General features: G+C 35.0%; 1 protein-coding gene across 1 annotated transcript in view; it reads left to right on the plus strand.

The window, feature by feature from the left end:
• The window catches only part of CAND1 (cullin associated and neddylation dissociated 1), a 43,160-nt gene that overhangs the window by 15,324 nt on the left and 7,250 nt on the right, over positions 1–20,586 (plus strand). Inside the window, exons 3-11 of the mRNA XM_042947105.1 lie at positions 6,472–6,626; positions 8,409–8,532; positions 10,138–10,394; positions 10,474–10,579; positions 11,974–12,119; positions 15,239–15,531; positions 17,269–17,410; positions 17,744–19,237; positions 19,952–20,047. Coding sequence (XP_042803039.1) covers positions 6,472–6,626; positions 8,409–8,532; positions 10,138–10,394; positions 10,474–10,579; positions 11,974–12,119; positions 15,239–15,531; positions 17,269–17,410; positions 17,744–19,237; positions 19,952–20,047 — 2,813 coding nt within the window. The remainder of the gene's footprint in view (positions 1–6,471; positions 6,627–8,408; positions 8,533–10,137; positions 10,395–10,473; positions 10,580–11,973; positions 12,120–15,238; positions 15,532–17,268; positions 17,411–17,743; positions 19,238–19,951; positions 20,048–20,586) is intronic.

The raw sequence follows: 20,586 nt of genomic DNA on the forward strand, positions 1-20,586 counted from the left end.
AAATTGTATCCTTATCTCACATACAACATTCCTACTTAAGGTCACCATTGTTTTGTTTACCTTAAAGTAGTTTTGCCTGTTTTAGAACTTCATATAAATGAAGTTATACAGTATGTCCTCTTTTGTGTCAGCTCTTCTCACTCACCATATCTGTGAGATTCATCCATGTTGAGTGTATTAGTATTTCTTGACTTTTTATTACTGGTTAGTAGTCCATTGATATCTATTTATGTATTTGGTTTCTTTCTTGGGTTTGGCTATTTTGAATAGAGATAAAATGAACATTCTTGTATGAGTCCTCTTTAGGATATAGGTCTTTCCTTACGGATAAATACCTAAGAATGAAATTGCTGTTGTCCATTTAGATTTTTAAGAAACTGCCCAGTTGTTTCCCAAAGTATTGTATCATTTTACACGAATGTCCCAGTTGTCTCCACATTCTCCTCAGCGTTTGGTTTTGTCACTTTTTAATTTTAGCCATTCCAATAAGTGTATAGGTGTAGTTTTTTTGTTTTTGTTTTTGTATAGGTGTAGTGTTAACTACATGTCCATGATGACAGTGCTGTTTTGTGTTTGTTATACTTTTTTTTTTTTTTTTGCTGGACTTTTCCCAATTGAGGCGGGGAAATATATGCAATTCATATATATACATATATTTTATATTTTCTCCCAACTTGATAAGCTTAAGTTTTTAATTTTAGTTTTAAATTCAGTTTTGTTTGATAATTTATAAATTAATTTTAACTTTCATGGTAATTGTTTTCCCTATCATAAGAAACCTTAGTTTTACCTTTTGTTGCAACAATTTTCTCTTGTTTTTTTCTAAAAGCCTAGGAGTTTCAGCTTTTACTTTTAGTCCTGTGATCTGTCTTGAATTTTTTGTGAAGTAAGAATTGAGTTTTTTTTGTTGTTTTTTTTTTTTAATTTTTTTTTTAACGTTTTTATTTATTTTTGAGACAGAGAGAGACAGAGCATGAACGGGGGAGGGGCAGAGAGAGAGGGAGACACAGAATCGGAAGCAGGCTCCAGGCTCTGAGCCATCAGGCCAGAGCCTGACGCGGGGCTCGAACTCACGGACCGCGAGATCGTGACCTGAGCTGAAGTCGGCCGCTTAACTGACTGAGCCACCCAGGCGCCCCTTGAGTTTTTTTTTTTAATTTAATTTTTTTAATGTTTATTTAGAGAGAGAGCACGTGTGCAAGTGGGGGAGGGAGAGAGGGATACGCAGAATTGAAGCAGGCTCCAGGCTCCGAGTTGTCAGCACAGAGCCTGATGTGGGGCTTGAATGCAGGAAATGCAGTATCATGACCTGAGCCAAAGTCGGATGCTTAAGCAACTGAGCTCCCCCAAGTTCATTTTTTTCACATAAATTTCCAGTTGCTGAAGCAACATTTCTTGAAAACACCTTCTTTTCTCTATTGAATTGCGTTGATATCTTTGTCAAAAATCATTGACTATTAAAATGTGGGTTTATTCCGAGGCTCTGTTGTGTTTCTGTTTGTGTATTCTTTTGCCAGTACAAAACTGTTACATTAGTGTAGTGTGTTAGTCAGCCTTGCCACTATTGACTTTTTGGGCAGATAATTCTTTGTTGTGAAGAGCTATCCTGTGCCTCCTGTGTACTGTAGGATGTTTAGTAACATCGTGGCCATTAGCCACTATTTGCTAGTACCATTCATTCCTTCTTCCCCCTGGAGTGACAACCAAAATGTCTCCAGACATTGGTAGCCGTCTGTTGGAGGGTAAAAATTGCCCTTTGTGCAAAAATGCTGGTATAGATCTGTAGAAGCCTGATGTAAGGTAGTGTAAGTTCTGTAGCTTTATTCTTCCTTTCCCAAGAGAACTTTGATTTTTAGTTGTTGGTTTTTATTTTTGTTGTTTTGAATTTCCATGTAAATTTTAGAATCAGTTTGTCAATTTCTCTTCTTCAAATAAGTTTGCTCAAATTTTGATGGGGATTGTGTTGAAGCGATAGAGATTTCTGAAGAGAGTCAACATCTTAACAATACTGAGTGTTTTCACAGGGAACCATAGTATCTCATACTTACCTGGTTAATAGTAGTTTTTGTTAATTCCTTGGGATTTTCTACCTAAACAGGGGTCATCAGTGTCATCGGTGAATATCCTCTTTCAGTTCTGATTTTGATAATTTGTGTTTTCCCTTTTTTTTTTCCCTCAATTCATCTAATTAGGGATTTACCAACTTTACTTACTAAAGAATTAAGTTTTGTTAATTTTCTCTATTGTTTGTTGCCTATTTCATAGATTGCTTCTCTTTTACTATTTTCTTTTCATCTTCCTTTCACATTTTTAAGCATTTAAAGACATATATGTGCCTCTATTTACTTCTTGAGCTACATTATACAAATTCTGGTAGAAATCTATCTTTTAAGATTTTATTTTTATTTTATTTTTAATTTTTTTTAATGTTTATTTTTGAGAGCAAGAGAGAGCACGAGCAGGGGAGGAGCAGAGAGAGAGGGAGACACAGAATCCGAAACAGGCTCCAAGCTGTCAGCCCAGAGCCTGACGTGGGGCTCGAACTCACAAACCATGAGATCATGACCTGAGCTGAAGCCGGACGGACGCTCAACCGACTGAGCCACCCAGGCACCCCAAGATTTTATTTTTAAATAATCTCCAGATCCAATGTGGAGCTTAAATTCACAGCCCTGAGAACAAGCGTTGCATGCTCTACTGAGCCAGCCAGTGCCCCTAGTCTGAAACATTTTTAATTCAGCGTGATTTTTCTTTGATCCATGGGTTATTAGAAGCAATTGTCAAATGTTTGGAGGTTATCTAGATGTTTATTTTTACTGGTATCTAATTTAATTCCATTTTGGTCAGAGAACCATACTCTTTAAAATTTCAGGATGTTTGTTTTGTCTACTTACTGAGGTTTCTTTTATGGTTCAGCGTGTGGTACGCCTTGGTGAATGTCCCATCTATACTTGGAAGAAAGTATATTCTGCAGTAGTTGGGTATAATGTTTTAGAAAGGTCAGGGTAGTTGATAAGGTTCAGATTTATATCCTTTGTGATTTTTTTTGTTGTTGTTGGTATTAAATACCGAGAAGTGTTTAAGATTTCCAACTATGATAGTTTATCTTTGATAATCAGTTTTTGCTCCCATGTATTTTAAAGCTATATGACTTAAGGGCATATACATTTATAATTATGTCTTCTTGATGTTTGACCTTTATGGGCATAGAATGTTTCTCTTTAAATATACCTTATTGTGAAATATATTTTCTCTTATGTTAATATGGAAAAGCCACCCTAGCTTTTTTTCAAAGCTTTTTTAAAAATGTTTTATTTACTTTAGAGAGAGAATAAAAACAGGTAGGTAGGGGAGGGGCAGAGAGAGGGAGGTGCCGAGGATCTGAAGCAGGGTCCGCACTGAGAGTAGTGAGCCGGATGTGGGGCTCAAACTCAGAAACCATGAGATCATGACCTAAGCCGAAGTTGGACACTCAACTGACTGAGCCACCCAGGAGCCCCCACCCCAGCTTTTTTAAGATTAGTGTTTGCATAATGTATCTTTTTTTTTATTTTTCAGTTTAATCTGAATCTGTGTTTTTATCTTTAAATGCTGTGTCTTGTAGACAGCAGATAGTTAATTCTTGCTTTTTTTTCTTATTGTTTCATGGTTTTTGCCCTTTAATAGGAGTGCCTTTGTAGTCCATTGACATTTATTGTAAATAATTGATTTGTTTGGATTTAGGTGTGTGTCATTTTTCTTATTTTCTTTTTGTTGTGTTCTGGGTTCTTTTTTTTTCCCCTGCCTTCTTTTGGGTTAATCAAATATATTTTTTAAAAATGTTTATTTACTTTTGAGAGAGAGACAGAGACAAAGAAAGAACAGGAGTTGGGGAGCAGAGAGGGAGACAGAATCCCAAGCAGGCTATGCACTGTCAGCTCAAAGCCTGACTGGGCGATCTCAGGACTGCGAGATCATGACCTGAACTGATAGGAAGGGTTGACACTCAACTGACTGAGCCACCCAGGCGCCCCTGGATTAATCAAATATTTTATAGCAACAGTTCTTAAAGTTTGATTCAGGGGACCTTGGAACATCCCATGACCCTGAAAGTGTCAAAATTATGTGAATAATTCTAAGGTGTTATTTTCCCCTTGGCTCTCCATTTTCTTTTAAGTGCATGGTTTAATTTTCCAGAGGCCACATGACATGTGATATCACAACAGACTGAATGCAAAATCAGATAATGAGATCCATTTTTTTAAGCGCAAACATATAAAACAGTGCTATTATTCTCACCTTTTTTGAGAGTATAGTTTATTTTCATTACTTGTAATTTTTAATATGGTATAAACATCGACAGATACAGTGCACATAAAAGCTCTTTGGGATCTTGATTGATTTTCAAAGTGTTAAAACCAAAAAGTTGAGAATTGTCACTCTAGGGGTTATAAATTGCATCTTAAATTTATGGCAATCTATTAAAAGTTAATATTGTGTAGTTGATATAAATTATATAAAAACCTTGAAACATTTTTCATTTACTTTCTTCCTGTATTTGTGCTTTTTTTTTAAATATATGTATGTGTGTCTATAATACAATATTATAGTTTGAAGAAAAACTATATAGTCTTTTTAAATTTTAAATTTATTTATTTGTTTTTTAGTACTCTATACCCAGTGGGAGGGCTTGAGATCAAGAGTTGGCATGCCCTACCACTGAGCCAGCCAGGTGCCCCATATAGTCTTCTAAATATAGCCTTTTATGTTTACGCACATTTACATTTCTAGTAATCTTTGTAAATCTGAGTAACTATCTGGTTTAATTTTTCTTCAGCCTAAAGAACTTTTCTTTGGCAATTCTTATAGTACAGGTTTGGTGGTGATAAATTTTCAGCTTGTGATAATAAATTATCTTTACAGTTTTAAGGAATAATTTCATTGGATTTGGAGTTCTAGGTAGATCTTTCTCTGGTTTTAGTTACATCACTATCTGGCATTCAAGTTGTTGTTTTCAAAAATACAGTTTTAGAGAGTTGACAGACATTATTGCAGAAGGGTTAGTCCAACAAAACTATTTTGCCATTGCCAGAAGTTAAACTCTTTAAATTCCTTTTTGGAATCCCTTTTATTTTCACTCTTAATGTTTTCATTGTTTCACCTGGGTCTCTACATATATGCCATGTCTCTTTTGTCATTGCCATCATTTTGGATTGGACTGTTGTTGGAGAAATCCAATCTTCCTGATTGTTTTTTGTCCTCCTAATTCTCCAAATTGCACTGCCTTGGACTTCTCTAGTCAAGTAGTTGACAGCTAATTGAGCGTCTGTATATGAAACATTGATCTGACATTTATCAAATTAAACTATTTTTATCATGTCATGTATGCTTGACAAAGTGCACTGGCTCCCAATTTTACCACATCACATTTAAATTTGCTGGCCTGACTTTAAAGGTTTCCATAATGTCTCAGGGGCCTACCTTTCCTGTTTTCTTTTATGTGTATTTTGTATCAAACAGTTCTTTTCACCCCTCATTTCTTTCAGTATGCATTCCACTCATTCTGTTCTCTGATCTTTCCATTTGAAATGCTCTTCTTTTTTTAACAATATTCCATCAAAGTCCAGTACCTAAAAATCTGTCCCTAAGGTTCAGTCTCCTGTCCTGTAAATGCTAATAACATTGAATTTAAAAGTTTTTTTTTTTTTTAAGAAATTGTGTAGAGTAGTGAATGCCTTCATTTCTCAAGTAGTTGTGTGAATTCCTTATCAACCAGTGGTAAATGTATGGAGATAGGAGCCATACTTTTCTTATTCAGTATAGTCTTGAATACAATGGCTCTTAAGTGAAAATTCATGCACCAAACATCTACTATCTTAAATTCTGTGGGAAGCATGCAAAGGAAGAACTTTTCTTCATCCTCAAACAGTTGACCTGCATGCAAACCTATAATAATAGTGTAAGATACTAATATGGAAGGAATATACAAGGTTCTTTGGGAAGACAGAGTAGTACTAACTTTTTGCAGCAGATTATTTAGTGCTTTAAAAATTTAAACAAAATAAGAGGGATGTAAATTTTTTTGGTTCACAAGATAGAGTTGGTGATGATTAGGAGGAAGGAAGGGTTAAAATTGGCAAAGTGAAATATTGGATGGCATTGCTATTTCATTTAAACCGTAGAATCCCTGTTAGGAGCAGACTCCTAATTAGCCTTTTTATTACTAAAAAAAATGTGTTGTGTATTTGAAGGGTTGGGGGGGTGGTAAGCATCTTGTTTCATGATACCATGGTAGAAATCAGTGGGGAGATGTGGGAAACCCATCAATCAAATTTGTTTTAAACCCTTATTCATATACTATCTGTGATTCAGGCATAGTGTATTTGCTTTGTGCCGGTAGTTGCTAGGCAGAAGAAATTCTTTTACTTGTCTATTTTTCTGTTTTTGTATTTAATGTAAATTAAAAACTTTATTTTCTATTTTATATTACAGTCTTGGCCCCTTAGTGAGTAAAGTGAAAGAATACCAAGTAGAGACAATTGTAGATACCCTCTGCACTAACATGCTTTCTGATAAAGAACAACTTCGAGATATTTCGAGTATTGGCCTTAAAACAGTAATTGGAGAACTTCCTCCAGCTTCCAGTGGTAAGCAAGAGCACCATTTTCTTCCTAGTTCCTTTTTACTTGGAGGTTTTTGCCCTCCACCTTTTTTTTCTCCTGGTCAGGGAGGGAGAGCAGTGCCTGTCAAAAGGTCTTTGTAAAGATCCCATTGAACAATCAAGGGAAAAAAAAAGCCTGGAGTCCTATTTTTGCTTAAAAATAAATTCAATTTTCAGTTTTAAATGAATATCTTTTGATTGAATTTAAGTATCTTGTAGGAATACCAAGATTTTATATTGTTGTATGTACCATAACTACAGAATAGAGTTAATGCCAACCTATGCAATGAGGGAAAAGATAACCAAAATTTTGAGTTATTTCTGATTAGTTCTCTATTTTCAGTATTAATTTTGCTTTGTATCAAGATTTATGATGTGTAATACTTAACACCATTAAAACAGCTGTGAAAGAGTTGAGTTTACTAGTATCTTTAAGGCTGAATCTACAGCTACCTTGGTAATTTAAAACTACAATTAATGAATTTGTCTATTAGATTTTGGTCTCTGGCACAAATATTTAGGTAATGCAGATTTTAGAATTGGTTTTGACTACTAAGCTATCAGCTGAAATCAGCAGGCTAAGGTTTTTGATGGTCTGATTCACAGATGGGGAGAAATTATTACCTCCCTATTTCATGGAAAGATGGAGACTGGTGGTAATGTAGTCTAAGTGTGTAGGTTTTACTCCTTTACTTAACAAGTATTTATTAATCATCTGCTCTACTAGCTACCATGCTAGATGATTCACGTGTATTATTTCAGTTAGTCTAAAGATCAGCCATATGGGAGGTCTTAATATTTCCAGTGTATTGTTGAGGGAACTGAAAGAAAGACTAGGTTAATTCACCCAAAGTTTCGATTACCTGTTTGGGTAAAGATTCAAATCCTCCATTATCTTTTAATCCAAAGCTGATGCTTTTTCTACTGTATCTTACCAGTTTGTCCTTACTCTTATTAATTATTTCAATAAAATATCTCTTATATTATTACATTGATTAATTATGTCAATAAAATATCTCTTGTATTAGTTAACACTGATAATCATCCTTAGTTCTTTTCTCTCATTGAAACATGTTTTAGTTGGTTTCTGGTTCTAACAAGAATTCTAACCATTTAGATTATTTCTTGTTCCTTTTTTTCTTCCACTTGCCAGTAACAATACGAATCTACTTCAGAATAGTAATAACCTTGATTTATGAGTTCTTTGGAACAGCATTTCTACTTCATAATGAAGTTTTGGGATCTTTGGATTGGAGTACGAAGGATCTTATTTTAGGTTACAGCTCTCTCTCTCTTTTTTTTAAGAGACCATGTTAGGTATTGGAGATTAGAATATATTTGGTTTTTAGTTCACAGAAATTTTAAAATATCTAGGTTACTAGTAATAAGAGTATTCAAGTAGAAGAATAATCATTTCTGCTTTCCAGTCTAGAGGTGCAAACACTATAGCCATTACTGGCTCCACAGGCGAGTCATTTCTGTATATAAAAGTAGTTGTCCAGGAGAGTCTGTTGAATTGGTATTGTTTTGCCATTGTCGTGTACTCCTTCTGCAGTTATTATCTCTTATTCTTGTTTATGTCTAATAAATTATTTTATTGGAAAACAATCTGTTTTGGAATACATATTTTTCTGAAATGAATCTCTTGAGTCAGTCTTGATTATAATCAAGTTTTGAGTTGTTGAATATCTGGTAACCACCATAAATACAAGGTGGAATCAACATACTTACTTGCCTTGAAATTATAATTGGTTTATTATTTATGCAGGCTCTGCATTAGCTGCTAATGTATGTAAAAAGATTACTGGACGTCTTACCAGTGCAATAGCAAAGCAGGAAGATGTGTCTGTTCAGCTAGAAGCTTTGGATATTATGGCTGATATGTTGAGCAGGTAAACATGCCTGTGATTTATATTATTTGTAATACAAAAACTGTGCATTTATTAAAATGCCTTTTGATAAAAATAAAATTTGGCCTAAAATTGTTCATGTTTGTTTATTTTTAATATTGTTATTTTTTAATTGTTCATATTTAAATTGTGGCTGTTTTATAGATATGTGGTTAGGGGTAAGAGGAGAAATAAGCTAATTATTTATCATGTAATACTGCATAGCAAGCATTTTTTGTAGTTTTGAAAAGTAATTAAATTTGTCATTTGAATGTTTCATCACAGTTTTTATAGTTTTTTACTCTTATATTTTGAATATAATGATCTATTTAGATAAGAGTTGTGTGGGTAGAAGTAACAAATTTTCCAGTTAAAATAATGCTGGTATACATTTTAGCACCCATGATTATACTGCATGTTTTGGGAGGAGGGAGCTTGACTTTGTACATTTGTTCCGTGTTTGCTTTCATCTGGAGGTCAAACTTGGGAAGATAGGAAGATCTAAGCAACTGTTAGGGGGAATATACCTTAAAAGACCTGTCAATTTCATTTTGTCCCTAATTCTCCAAATCATTATGTCTTCATTGTATATTGTTTTTGCCTGATCCACTGCAACTTGAAAATAATCAAATGCCTTCGTCTGGTACATACTTATAGTGAAAGGTAAGAGCAGTCATCCTGGCACACACAAGAGCTTATATGGTACTATAGGAGATAAGGACAAAAATGACTACAATGTAAGATTGAATGAGACTAAATACTGAAACTATTAAGTGTATTTTTGGGTTTAAAATGGACGATTCCAAGATTCCAAGAAAGATTGGCATTTGAATTTAATTTTGAAGAATGGATAGGACACTGGTGTATGTGCCCAGGCTTAGAATATATTAGCATTAAGTAATCTTGGAGTTGGGAAACATTGTATTCTTGTTTTCCATCATATATGAAATGAATAGAAGAGTAGTAGGAAATCATTTTCACAGGTTGTGGTTATGTTGAAGAGGGTGAGGGATTTATACTTAATTTGGTTAAGTAGGAACTATTCAGTTAGACTTCTTGTCCTGTGACTGGATCAGTTGCAGTGTCCTGGCACATAGATGCTTAACTGCTATTGACTCCTTGAACTGCCCATGTGAAATGATTTAGAAGAGAGGGTTGAATCAACAAGATCAATGCAACTTTGTATATAGATGTGTTGAGGAAGGCAGCAGGGATAGTCAAGAGATGCTGAGATTTTGAGTGTTGTGAACTCCCAAAAAGCTATAATAGAGAAAAAGCTATTAATAGAGAAAACAATTAGAAATCTGGGAGGGGGAGAAAGGGACAAGACCATTGGTTTTTTCATGTATTCTCAAGCTTGTTGGTTGGATAGGGATACAGTTCTAGATTCCAGAAGGGAATTTTGGGATACAAATTTCAAAACTGTATTTACTTAACTTTTTAGTTGGGTTGGTAGAGAGAGTAAGAATTTAGTTTTACTTTAATTCTGAATATGAATTAATGCCTTCTAACATTTTTACTCTTTGACTACATTGGGGTCAGAGGCCAGATATTTAAGTAGTGCTCAAACATCTTGAATTTATTTATTGTTTTCTTTTTTATTTTAAGGCAAGGAGGACTTCTTGTTAATTTCCATCCTTCAATTCTGACCTGTCTGCTCCCCCAGTTGACCAGCCCTAGACTTGCAGTGAGGAAAAGAACCATTATTGCTCTTGGCCATCTGGTTATGAGCTGTGGAAATATAGTTTTTGTAGATCTTATTGAACATCTTTTGTCAGAATTGTCCAAAAATGATTCCATGTCAACAACAAGGACCTACATACAATGTATTGCTGCAATTAGTAGGCAAGCTGGTCATAGAATAGGTAAGAAATATTTAAATACTTTAAAATTTTCTTTAAAGAAAAAAATGAATATTTTTAAGAACCAATATGCTTTTCTTAGGTGAATACCTTGAGAAGATAATTCCTTTGGTGGTAAAATTTTGTAATGTAGATGACGATGAACTAAGAGAGTATTGCATTCAAGCCTTTGAGTCATTTGTGAGAAGGTAAGTCTTAAGATCTCTATTTTTCAAATAAAAATGTTCCCTTAGAGTAATAATTAAGCTCTAGGTTAGGTGGGTGTGGAGAAATGGATTGTTTTGACAGTCAAGATTTGAGTTTTGGATTTCAGATGTATCTTGATTAAATTATTAAGCTGATCATATAGTATTTGAAGTGGATATCATCTTATATTTCAGAATACAGTCTTTATTTTGAAATGTTTCCATTTCATTCTTAGGACTTGAACTTAGAAAGTCATTTATTGTTGTCTTTTAGTGTAATTTGATAATGTGGTTACTATCCTAAAGGGCATTAGGGTAAATTAATTATCTGGCCAAAAATCAATAGTGAATTTTATATCTTTTCAGCAATTGTTGAGGTTTATCACCTCCATTTTGCTAGGACAGTGGATCTCAATTTGGAAACCTTGGTTCTAATAATAAAATCTGCATTTATGTGCTGGAAGGCCATACTGGCTAAGTAGCAGATTTTTTTTTTTTTTTTTTTTTTTTTTTTGTGCCTTTGGTGAGAATTAAGTTTGGTAGCACAGTGTCTTGAGACTTCACTTGTTATCTGCAATAATCCTTTGTCCCACTCATGGTTTTGAGAAGCAGCTTCATGGTCATACCAAATATTTTTTTTTATGTTTATTTTTGAGAGACAGAGCATGGGTAGGGGAGGGGCAGAGAGAGAGAGGGAGACACAGAATTCGAAGCAAGCACCAGGCTCCGAGCTGTCTGCACAGAGCCCGACGCGGGGCTCGAACTCATCAACCGTGAGATCATGACCTGAACCGAAGTCGGACGCTTAACCAACTGGGCCACCCAGGCGCCCCCATACCAAATTTTTAAAATCAGAAATTGTGGGATTTGTTTCTTTTTTTTTTTTTTTTTTTGTGGGATTTGTTTCTGTTCTTTTAATTATTCCTTTATTGTGGGGCATTTCTATGTTCTATCTCAGAACATATAGCCAGAGCTAGAACGTATAGCATATAGCTAGAAGACCTAGCCTAGAAGAGTGTGCCCTGACAAACAGTCCTAGTTGCTGAAGAGCATGTTCACTTGGGCTTGGTCTTCTAGTCATATGTTCAGAAGATAGACATAAATATACAGATTTCTATTCCACCCTAAATTAACCACAGTATATCATTTATTGTAAGAATCATCCTGATTTCAGAGATGTGAAAATGTGAGGGGGAAAGTTCATCTTAAAATTAAGTGTAATTTGAAAAGTAAATATTTTAAAATATGTCGAGTCATTGCTATTGAAAAGGCTAGGAACCACTTTTCCTGTGCTATGTTAAAGGGAAGAAAGAAATCTGGTAATAAAGCAAACTGTGTCAGATATTACATGAAGGGGAAAAATAGTTATTCAAGGCAGCTTTTATTTTTTTCTTCAGATGTCCTAAGGAAGTATATCCTCATGTTTCTACCATTATAAATATTTGTCTTAAATATCTTACCTATGATCCAAATTATAATTATGATGATGAAGATGAAGATGAAAATGCCATGGATGCAGACGGTGGTGATGATGACGACCAAGGTATTTCAAATTATATAGAAGCAATGTGTTAAATTTTCATCAAAGAGCCAGTGTTATAGATGGAGAGGATTCTTAACCCCAAATTGTACCATTTATTTATAATAGTGAAAGTGGAAATGACCTCAGTATTCAACAATAGCAAGTTGATTAAATAAATTATGGGGCATCTATGTATTAAACTGCTGTGCAACATTTTCAGAGTCCTGTTCTAGAAAAATATTAAGGCACTTATTAATAAGCTTTGTGAAAAAGTGGGACAAAGTTGTGTCCCAGTTTTATTTTTTTTTTAATATACAGAAAAAAAAGATGTTAGTATTTTTCCCTTAGCTAGCAATATAAACGATATTTGTGTTTTGTGTGTGTGTGTGTGTTTTGTTTTGTTTTTATTTTTCTTTATTCAAATTTCTACAAAGATTTTGTAAGGAGGGAAATGAAGGTTATTTTAAACTGTGATGTAGATATACATATTCAGTTGTTTGGCTGGTTGTATACATACTTTCATGAAAAATCCTAAATATTGTTTGAGGCTCCATTTAACTTTCATAAATAATCTAGACATTTCTCAGGCTCCTAAGATTGATGTCCTCATGCTGTGATTTGTACTCTGGAAAGGGATAGCACTTTTAGGAACATAGATGTTTGTGTTGTTTCTGCTAGTATTAAAAGAATCATAGTGGAGATAATTAAATAGGTAAGTTATGTGGTATATGGGTTGGTGGATTTCATGATAGTTTTCATACTTTTGATTTTTGAATTTATGTCCTCTTAAGTCTATAATTTCATTTGTCTTAAAACAACAAGCAACTATAAAAAAAAATCTCCCTTAACCCAATATTACACTGGCAGCTAATGCCCAGTGTCTCTTACAACCGAACTGAAAAGAACGCTCTCCAATTCCTTTTTTCTTCTCTCTTAAATCTAGTCTTCAGTGATGGACAGGATCGCCAGTGATCTCAAATGTTTGCCTGTTACTAAGTTCGGCAGTGTTTCTTGAACTTCCAGGGTACCACACTCTCCTGGGTATAGTCCTGTTTTTGTGATTATCCCTTTTCAGTCTCTGTGCTGGTTGCTCTTCATAATCCTGACCACTAAACTTCAGAGTATTCCAGGGCTTAGACTTCTCTGTGAACTCATATTCTTGTTAATTTTACCTAGTCTCCTAGGTTTAATATCCTTAAATGTCATTTAATATCATTATGCTGAAAACCCAAATTTTTCTTTATTCCAGATCTTTCCTGTGACTTTTAAGTTCATGTATACATCTGCTTAATTGATTCACTGCTTAGGTATAAAATATCTTCTCCCCACTTTTCCCCTATCTCCTGCCTAACCAGTTTATTCTTTAGCCTTTTCCATCTCATCTTAGTCTCTCAGGCCAAAAACTTTGAGGTTATACATAATTACTTTTTCTTGCATACCCCCCTCATTCAGTCTCTCATCTCCGGGCTTTCTTCTTTATTTATTCCTTCTCAGTGTTTTTATTTTCATTGCATTTAATCCCTTTTGACATACTGTAATTATTTTCCACATCTAGGATGTAAGTTTCATGAAGACAGAGTTTTAGTTTCTCTGTTGACTGCTTTATCCCAGTGCCTAGGGTAGTGCACACAGTAGGCACTCAGTAAATGTGTTGTATTAATGAAGGGATTATAATAGAATATCTTTTGAAAAAAGCAGTAGCAATATCTTCCAAGTTTTGATTGTTGGTTTTTAGTGTGCCAGGTACTTATGTTGAATAACTAACCAAGTCCTTTAGCTGTTACATCAGTTTTCATGGGTTATACCTAATGACTGTCTTTGCACCATAGTGTTATTGTAACATAAAAGCACCATAATTTCAGTGATTAGGATATTTAATGTTTTAATAACCCTTTTTTTCCAATAAAGTATATTTCTACAAAATAATTCACATGGGTTGCCATGGGGAAAACTTTATTTGTTTGCTTTTAAATAATCTATTTTGATATAGTACCTTTTAATTTTCAAATATGTATTTGCAAATAAGTCATATGCCTTGGGTTTAGTAGTATGTGGTTAGGTTTTCCTATAATGTGCCAAAATGAAATTAAGTAAACAAAACTTTAATATAATCCTAGGATTTTGTAAGGCATAGCTGGCCACATTTAGCTGTCACTAAGCTAATTGGAATATAAGCCAGTGAAGAGATGACATCTTTTCCCCCCACTGAGGAATCAGCGTGTCAGGGCTATAATCTTATCTAATAACAAAATTATTGTTAATTTTAGACTGTTCTAAGAACTGCTAGCATTTTTGCCATCCTCCTGACTTTATGTTGCCCAACTGATTCAGTCTGATAGTGTTGGAAGGAAATAATTTTCAGAGATTTTGTATGTAATGAAGCATACATAAGTGAGGTGGAGTTGATAATGCTTATACTTGGAATGCTTATTGTTTTAAGGTTTAACAGGAATTTGGAGAAGATGGTGCTTTGTTGTTAGAAGGATTTTCTTGTAATTGAGGAAGTATTGTGTTTTTAAACTGTCACGAGAATACGTTGAAAGGTTGGAAATACACATATTTTTTCCTAAGAGCCCATCATTAAATGTAATGAAAACCCTTGTAATCCCAAAGAAAGCTGATGTCAGTCAGGATTCTTTTTCTCCCCAGAAAATTAGTCTACAGCATGTCCTAGGATTGTAACCATGCTTTTTAATATATCATCTATAGTCACAAATCATATTTGCTGGTTTATTTTATTAACGCCTTCTGTGATTGATTGATTGCTTTTCCTATAGAGTCAAGTAAGTAAACATACTGTTTAAAAGGTTGGGATGAGAGATTTATGTTTTACAAGTATTTATTTTGGAAAGAAGTTTCATGTGTTAATAATTTAAAAATGATTTTAAATGATTTAAGCTGCTCATTACCCATAATAAGTGAGAAGATGATTAACGAGTTAAAAACAATTACGATTATTTTCTTTAGAGGTTAATTTATATGTAACCTGGTATAATTTCTATCTGTTTAAGTACTTGCACTTTTAACACTTGCTGTACTTAAGTGAAAAGTTTTAAAACTGTCTTAGTTTGAATATCGATTCACTTTCTGTATTCAATGATAAACTTTTCTTACCTGTTAACATTAAAACTTCTCTCTAGGGAGTGACGACGAATACAGCGATGATGACGACATGAGCTGGAAAGTGAGACGTGCGGCTGCTAAGTGTTTGGATGCTGTAGTTAGCACAAGGCATGAAATGCTTCCAGAATTCTACAAGACTGTCTCTCCTGCACTGATATCGAGATTTAAAGAGCGTGAAGAGAATGTAAAGGCAGACGTTTTTCATGCATACCTTTCTCTTTTGAAGCAAACTCGTCCTGTACAAAGTTGGCTGTGTGACCCTGATGCTATGGAGCAGGGAGAAACACCTCTGACAATGCTTCAGAGTCAGGTCAGTTTAAAATTATGATTGAGGGGCGCCTGGGTGGCTCAATCGGTTAAGCAGCCGACTTCGGCTCAGGTCATGATCTCGTGGTCCGTGAGTTCGAGCCCCGCGTCAGGCTCTGTGCTGACAGCTCAGAGCCTGGAGCCTGTTTCGGATTCTGTGTCTCCCTCTCTCTGACCCTCCCCCGTTCATCCTCTGTCTCTCTCTGTCTCAAAAATAAATAAACGTTAAAAAAAAAAATTAAAAAAGTAAATAAAAGTACGATTGAAAGTCATGTTCATAAATATGATCTTGTAAAATTGGGTTTTTATATGGAAATGTGAGTCTCAGGACATCTTCAGCGAAGCAGAGTTCTGGGATATACTTCTATAGGAGTTTATGTATACTCATTCATGCTATGTCACTTATAGTTTATTCTGATGGAGGTATTCTTGATTTATTAGATAAGCAATATTAAAATAATTTTAAGATTCAGTAAAATTATCTCTGATGTTAACAGAGGAATCTTAGGAGTGAAGCAAAGTATGAACACAAGTAGTGTGACTCCACAGCTCTAATTTAGCTGCATGATCCTGGACAAGGTAGTTATTTTTTTAAACCTCACTTTTCTCACGCGTAGTAATGGTTTACTTAGAATTGTCTACCCAGGGAAGTAAGAGATGAGATGATCTATGTAAACATTTAGTGTAGTGCCTAGTACATAGTAAGTATACTTATGGATTTTTATTACTAAGAGCTGGCATTGATATTTTTCACTTTAGGACATCTCTAAGATTCTAAAGATCAGAGCTAGATAGCTCCTATTGAATGTTTGGTGCACGCTAGGCATTTTCCTATCTTGTATTTAATCCCTACAGCAGCCCAATGGTGTACACATTGGTGCATTTTTATAAATTACAAAACAGATGTTGAGAGGGACTGAACAACGAAACTATGGGAGATGTACATACCGTATGTCTCTTGCTTCAAGTAGTACAAATTAACAGAAAATTCCTGGTGAACTTAAAGGTGAACATTGAAGAATGCACTGTAGAAGGAAACGAGATAAAGTGTATGGAGGACACAACCCATTAAATAAATGTATAGAAGTCAGGTAAAATCATGGGACATTCTGATGGTTTGACAAATCAGGTTGTTGTCTTTTGTCTCTAGCCCTCAGGTCACTCTTCAACATGGTATGTGTCTGTATGTATCCTCCCACCCAAATACCCTATGTATGTTTTACCAGCTAACAAAACGTTAGAAAGTTTAGAAGCAGATGTCTTTGAATCATAAACTTGCTGCATGTAGCTATATTTTGAAGTGAGGTCTTATTTCATTGTGAGAGCAAACTAAAAGCAAAAATAAAGACCTGTTTAATGGTTTATTTTCCATAATTTGTCCCTTTTCGTTTAATGCGTATCTGTGCTATTTTTGTTCAAAAAGCCATTTATAAATTATGTTGCTAAAATTTTGGTTGAAAATTTACTATTTGGTTAGATTTCTACTTTAATTAAGGAAGACTTGTTGCTCTGTTAGAGAGCTAATGCTAGCTTTTCTCTGTTATCAGTATAAAGCAAATACAGTTCAAAGAAAACAAATGTAGTGGGTACAACAAAAGCTGCATCAGACAATCTTGTTAGTAGATAGCGGAATTAGGAATTTGACAAAAAAAGATAAACTGTTCATTCTCCCCGTCCCCTATAATTTGTGGTAAGTGTACTGAGGAAATACCAATAGCTAATGAGTGTGTGATAATTCCAGGTTCCCAACATTGTTAAAGCTCTGCACAAACAGATGAAAGAAAAAAGTGTCAAGACCCGGCAGTGTTGTTTTAACATGTTAACCGAACTGGTAAATGTACTACCTGGAGCCCTAACGCAACACATTCCTGTACTTGTACCAGGTATGAAAGATAAATCACTTTGGGGACTTATCACAGACTATTATTAAGTCTTCGATAAGCTTAAATCGTTGTTTGCTTCAAAAGCGTAATTTGTGACAACTTAATTTGCACGTACAACCATCTTGAACTCAAGTTAGAAACTTTCAAGTACAGAGTTTAAAACCTTACTCTAACTTTCTTGGCTGTCCTATTTATCGTAGATTGTGGAGTCTCTACTACTTTAGAGATAGTATGATGAAGTGGAAACTTTAGTAATATTTTAGGGATTAGGTTTTCATTTTTTTCTTTCATGAAACTAAGAATTATTGGACTTTTTTTTTGTTGGCTTTTTAGGAATCATTTTCTCACTGAATGATAAATCAAGTTCATCAAATTTGAAGATTGATGCTCTGTCGTGTCTGTATGTAATCCTCTGTAACCACTCTCCTCAAGTCTTCCATCCTCACGTTCAGGCTTTGGTCCCTCCAGTGGTGGCTTGTGTCGGAGACCCATTTTACAAGATTACATCTGAAGCACTTCTTGTTACCCAACAGCTTGTCAAAGTAATTCGTCCTTTAGATCAGCCTTCCTCGTTTGATGCAACTCCTTATATCAAAGATCTATTTACCTGCACCATTAAGAGGTTAAAAGCAGCCGACATTGATCAGGAAGTCAAGGAAAGGGCTATTTCTTGTATGGGGCAAATTATTTGCAACCTTGGAGACAATTTGGGTTCTGATTTGCCTAATACGCTTCAGATTTTCTTGGAGAGACTAAAGAATGAAATTACCCGGTTAACCACAGTGAAGGCGTTGACACTGATTGCTGGGTCGCCTTTGAAGATAGATTTGAGGCCTGTCCTGGGAGAAGGGGTTCCTATCCTTGCTTCATTTCTCAGGAAAAACCAGAGAGCTTTGAAACTGGGTACCCTTTCTGCTCTAGATATTCTAATTAAAAACTATAGTGACAGCTTGACAGCTGCCATGATAGATGCAGTTCTAGATGAGCTCCCACCTCTTATCAGCGAAAGCGATATGCATGTTTCACAGATGGCTATCAGTTTTCTTACCACACTGGCGAAAGTGTATCCCTCCTCCCTTTCAAAAATAAGTGGATCCATTCTCAATGAACTTATTGGACTTGTGAGATCACCTTTATTGCAGGGGGGAGCTCTTAGCGCCATGCTAGACTTTTTCCAAGCTCTGGTTGTCACTGGAACAAATAATCTAGGCTACATGGATTTGTTGCGCATGCTGACTGGTCCAGTTTATTCTCAGAGCACAGCTCTTACTCACAAGCAGTCTTACTATTCTATCGCCAAATGTGTAGCTGCCCTTACTCGAGCATGCCCTAAAGAAGGACCAGCCGTAGTAGGTCAATTTATTCAAGATGTTAAGAACTCAAGGTCTACAGATTCCATTCGTCTCTTAGCTCTGCTTTCTCTTGGAGAAGTTGGGCATCATATTGACTTAAGTGGGCAGCTGGAACTAAAATCTGTAATATTAGAAGCCTTTTCATCTCCTAGTGAAGAAGTTAAATCAGCAGCCTCCTATGCACTAGGCAGCATTAGCGTGGGCAACCTTCCTGAGTATCTGCCATTTGTCTTACAAGAAATAACCAGTCAACCCAAAAGGCAGTATCTTCTGCTTCATTCCTTGAAGGAAATTATTAGCTCTGCATCAGTGGTGGGCCTTAAACCATATGTTGAAAATATCTGGGCCTTATTGCTAAAGCACTGTGAGTGTGCAGAAGAAGGAACCAGAAATGTTGTTGCTGAATGTCTAGGGAAACTCACTCTAATTGATCCAGAAACTCTCCTTCCACGGCTTAAGGGGTATTTGATATCAGGTGGGTACCTAGATTTTCTTACTTAAAATTTTATTAGCAGTTGGTAACCTTGAAAGATGCCTAATGCAGAAGCTAAAACAATCTTGTGTTATATGTAGAACCTGTTGCCATATTCAAGTGACATTTTGTTGTTTAAAAAGATAGAATAATAAGATAACGGTTACATGAATCTGTTCTAATTTCCAGGTTCATTATATTTCAGTGCTACTTTTTAATCTTAAAATTGTGGAAAAGACAGATGTTTGTTGAATTAATGTCTCCTAAGGAGCTTGGTACTACTAATTATAATACTAAAATTAATGAATTTAGTTTAAAGGAAAGAACCTAGGAGAGTTTTGTTTTCAGATTACCAGTGTCAACTCCTTTCGACCAAATAGGGGATAATAATAGCCATTGCTTTTTTTAGAAACTGCTTTTTTAAGAAATTGTGGGTTTAAACACTTCCCTTTTGTGAGGGCTTAGATCCCCCACTGCTGTTCTTCCAGCCCTTCTCCTTCCCAGAAGACATTATTTCTTTTGAAACCTAATGGGATTATAGTTTACGAGTAAAACTTTGCTTCCCTGAGAACAGTAAGTGTCACCCCTCTGGACCAAAGAGAATTTTAAGGAATTGAAGACACTGGTGTTAGTTGAAAGTGGTTTGAAAATGATACAGATGCCCGTGGATTTTAGTGAATTTACATACCAGTAGACTTAAAATTTATTTTTAATTAGGCTCATCGTATGCCCGAAGCTCTGTGGTTACAGCTGTGAAGTTTACTATTTCTGATCATCCGCAACCTATTGATCCATTGTTAAAGAACTGCATAGGTAAGTGGAAACAAAGATGAACATACTGATTAATAATTTCAGTAGCCAAAAATATTACCAAGGAACTAAAATGCTTTTAAGGGTCTGGTAATTATTTCATTAAAAAGATAATTGATAATGTGTGATTATCTATCATCCCTCAGTTTGCAGTTGTTACCAGATAATTTTGCAAATCACTGAAATTGGTAAATAACACTAGGATGTCCTTCAGAGTCAACTACATATTTGGTTCTTGCTTTATCTGTGGGAGCCCCGGTTTTCTGTTATTACTTGTAAACCCTCCAGCTCCTAGGGAGATCTGTGAAGACTTCATATGTAAGGTGAAAACAGTGGAAGAATAAAAAACTGAGTCGGGTAGAACTAAGATAGCCAAGAAAGACTAGGGCTGTCTCTTTTTCTGTGACGTCAAGAATTAGCTTCTAGGATTATTAGTAATGATTTTATAATTTCTTGTGTTGATTTCATCATCAATTTTCTTAGAGTTGGTAAAACTAAAAACCTTTAGAGTTTAGTTTGGTGTTTTCTTGGAAACAGAGCAA

This window comes from Panthera leo, chromosome B4 (genome assembly GCF_018350215.1).
Source record: "Panthera leo isolate Ple1 chromosome B4, P.leo_Ple1_pat1.1, whole genome shotgun sequence".
Taxonomy (NCBI): Eukaryota; Metazoa; Chordata; class Mammalia; order Carnivora; family Felidae; genus Panthera; species Panthera leo.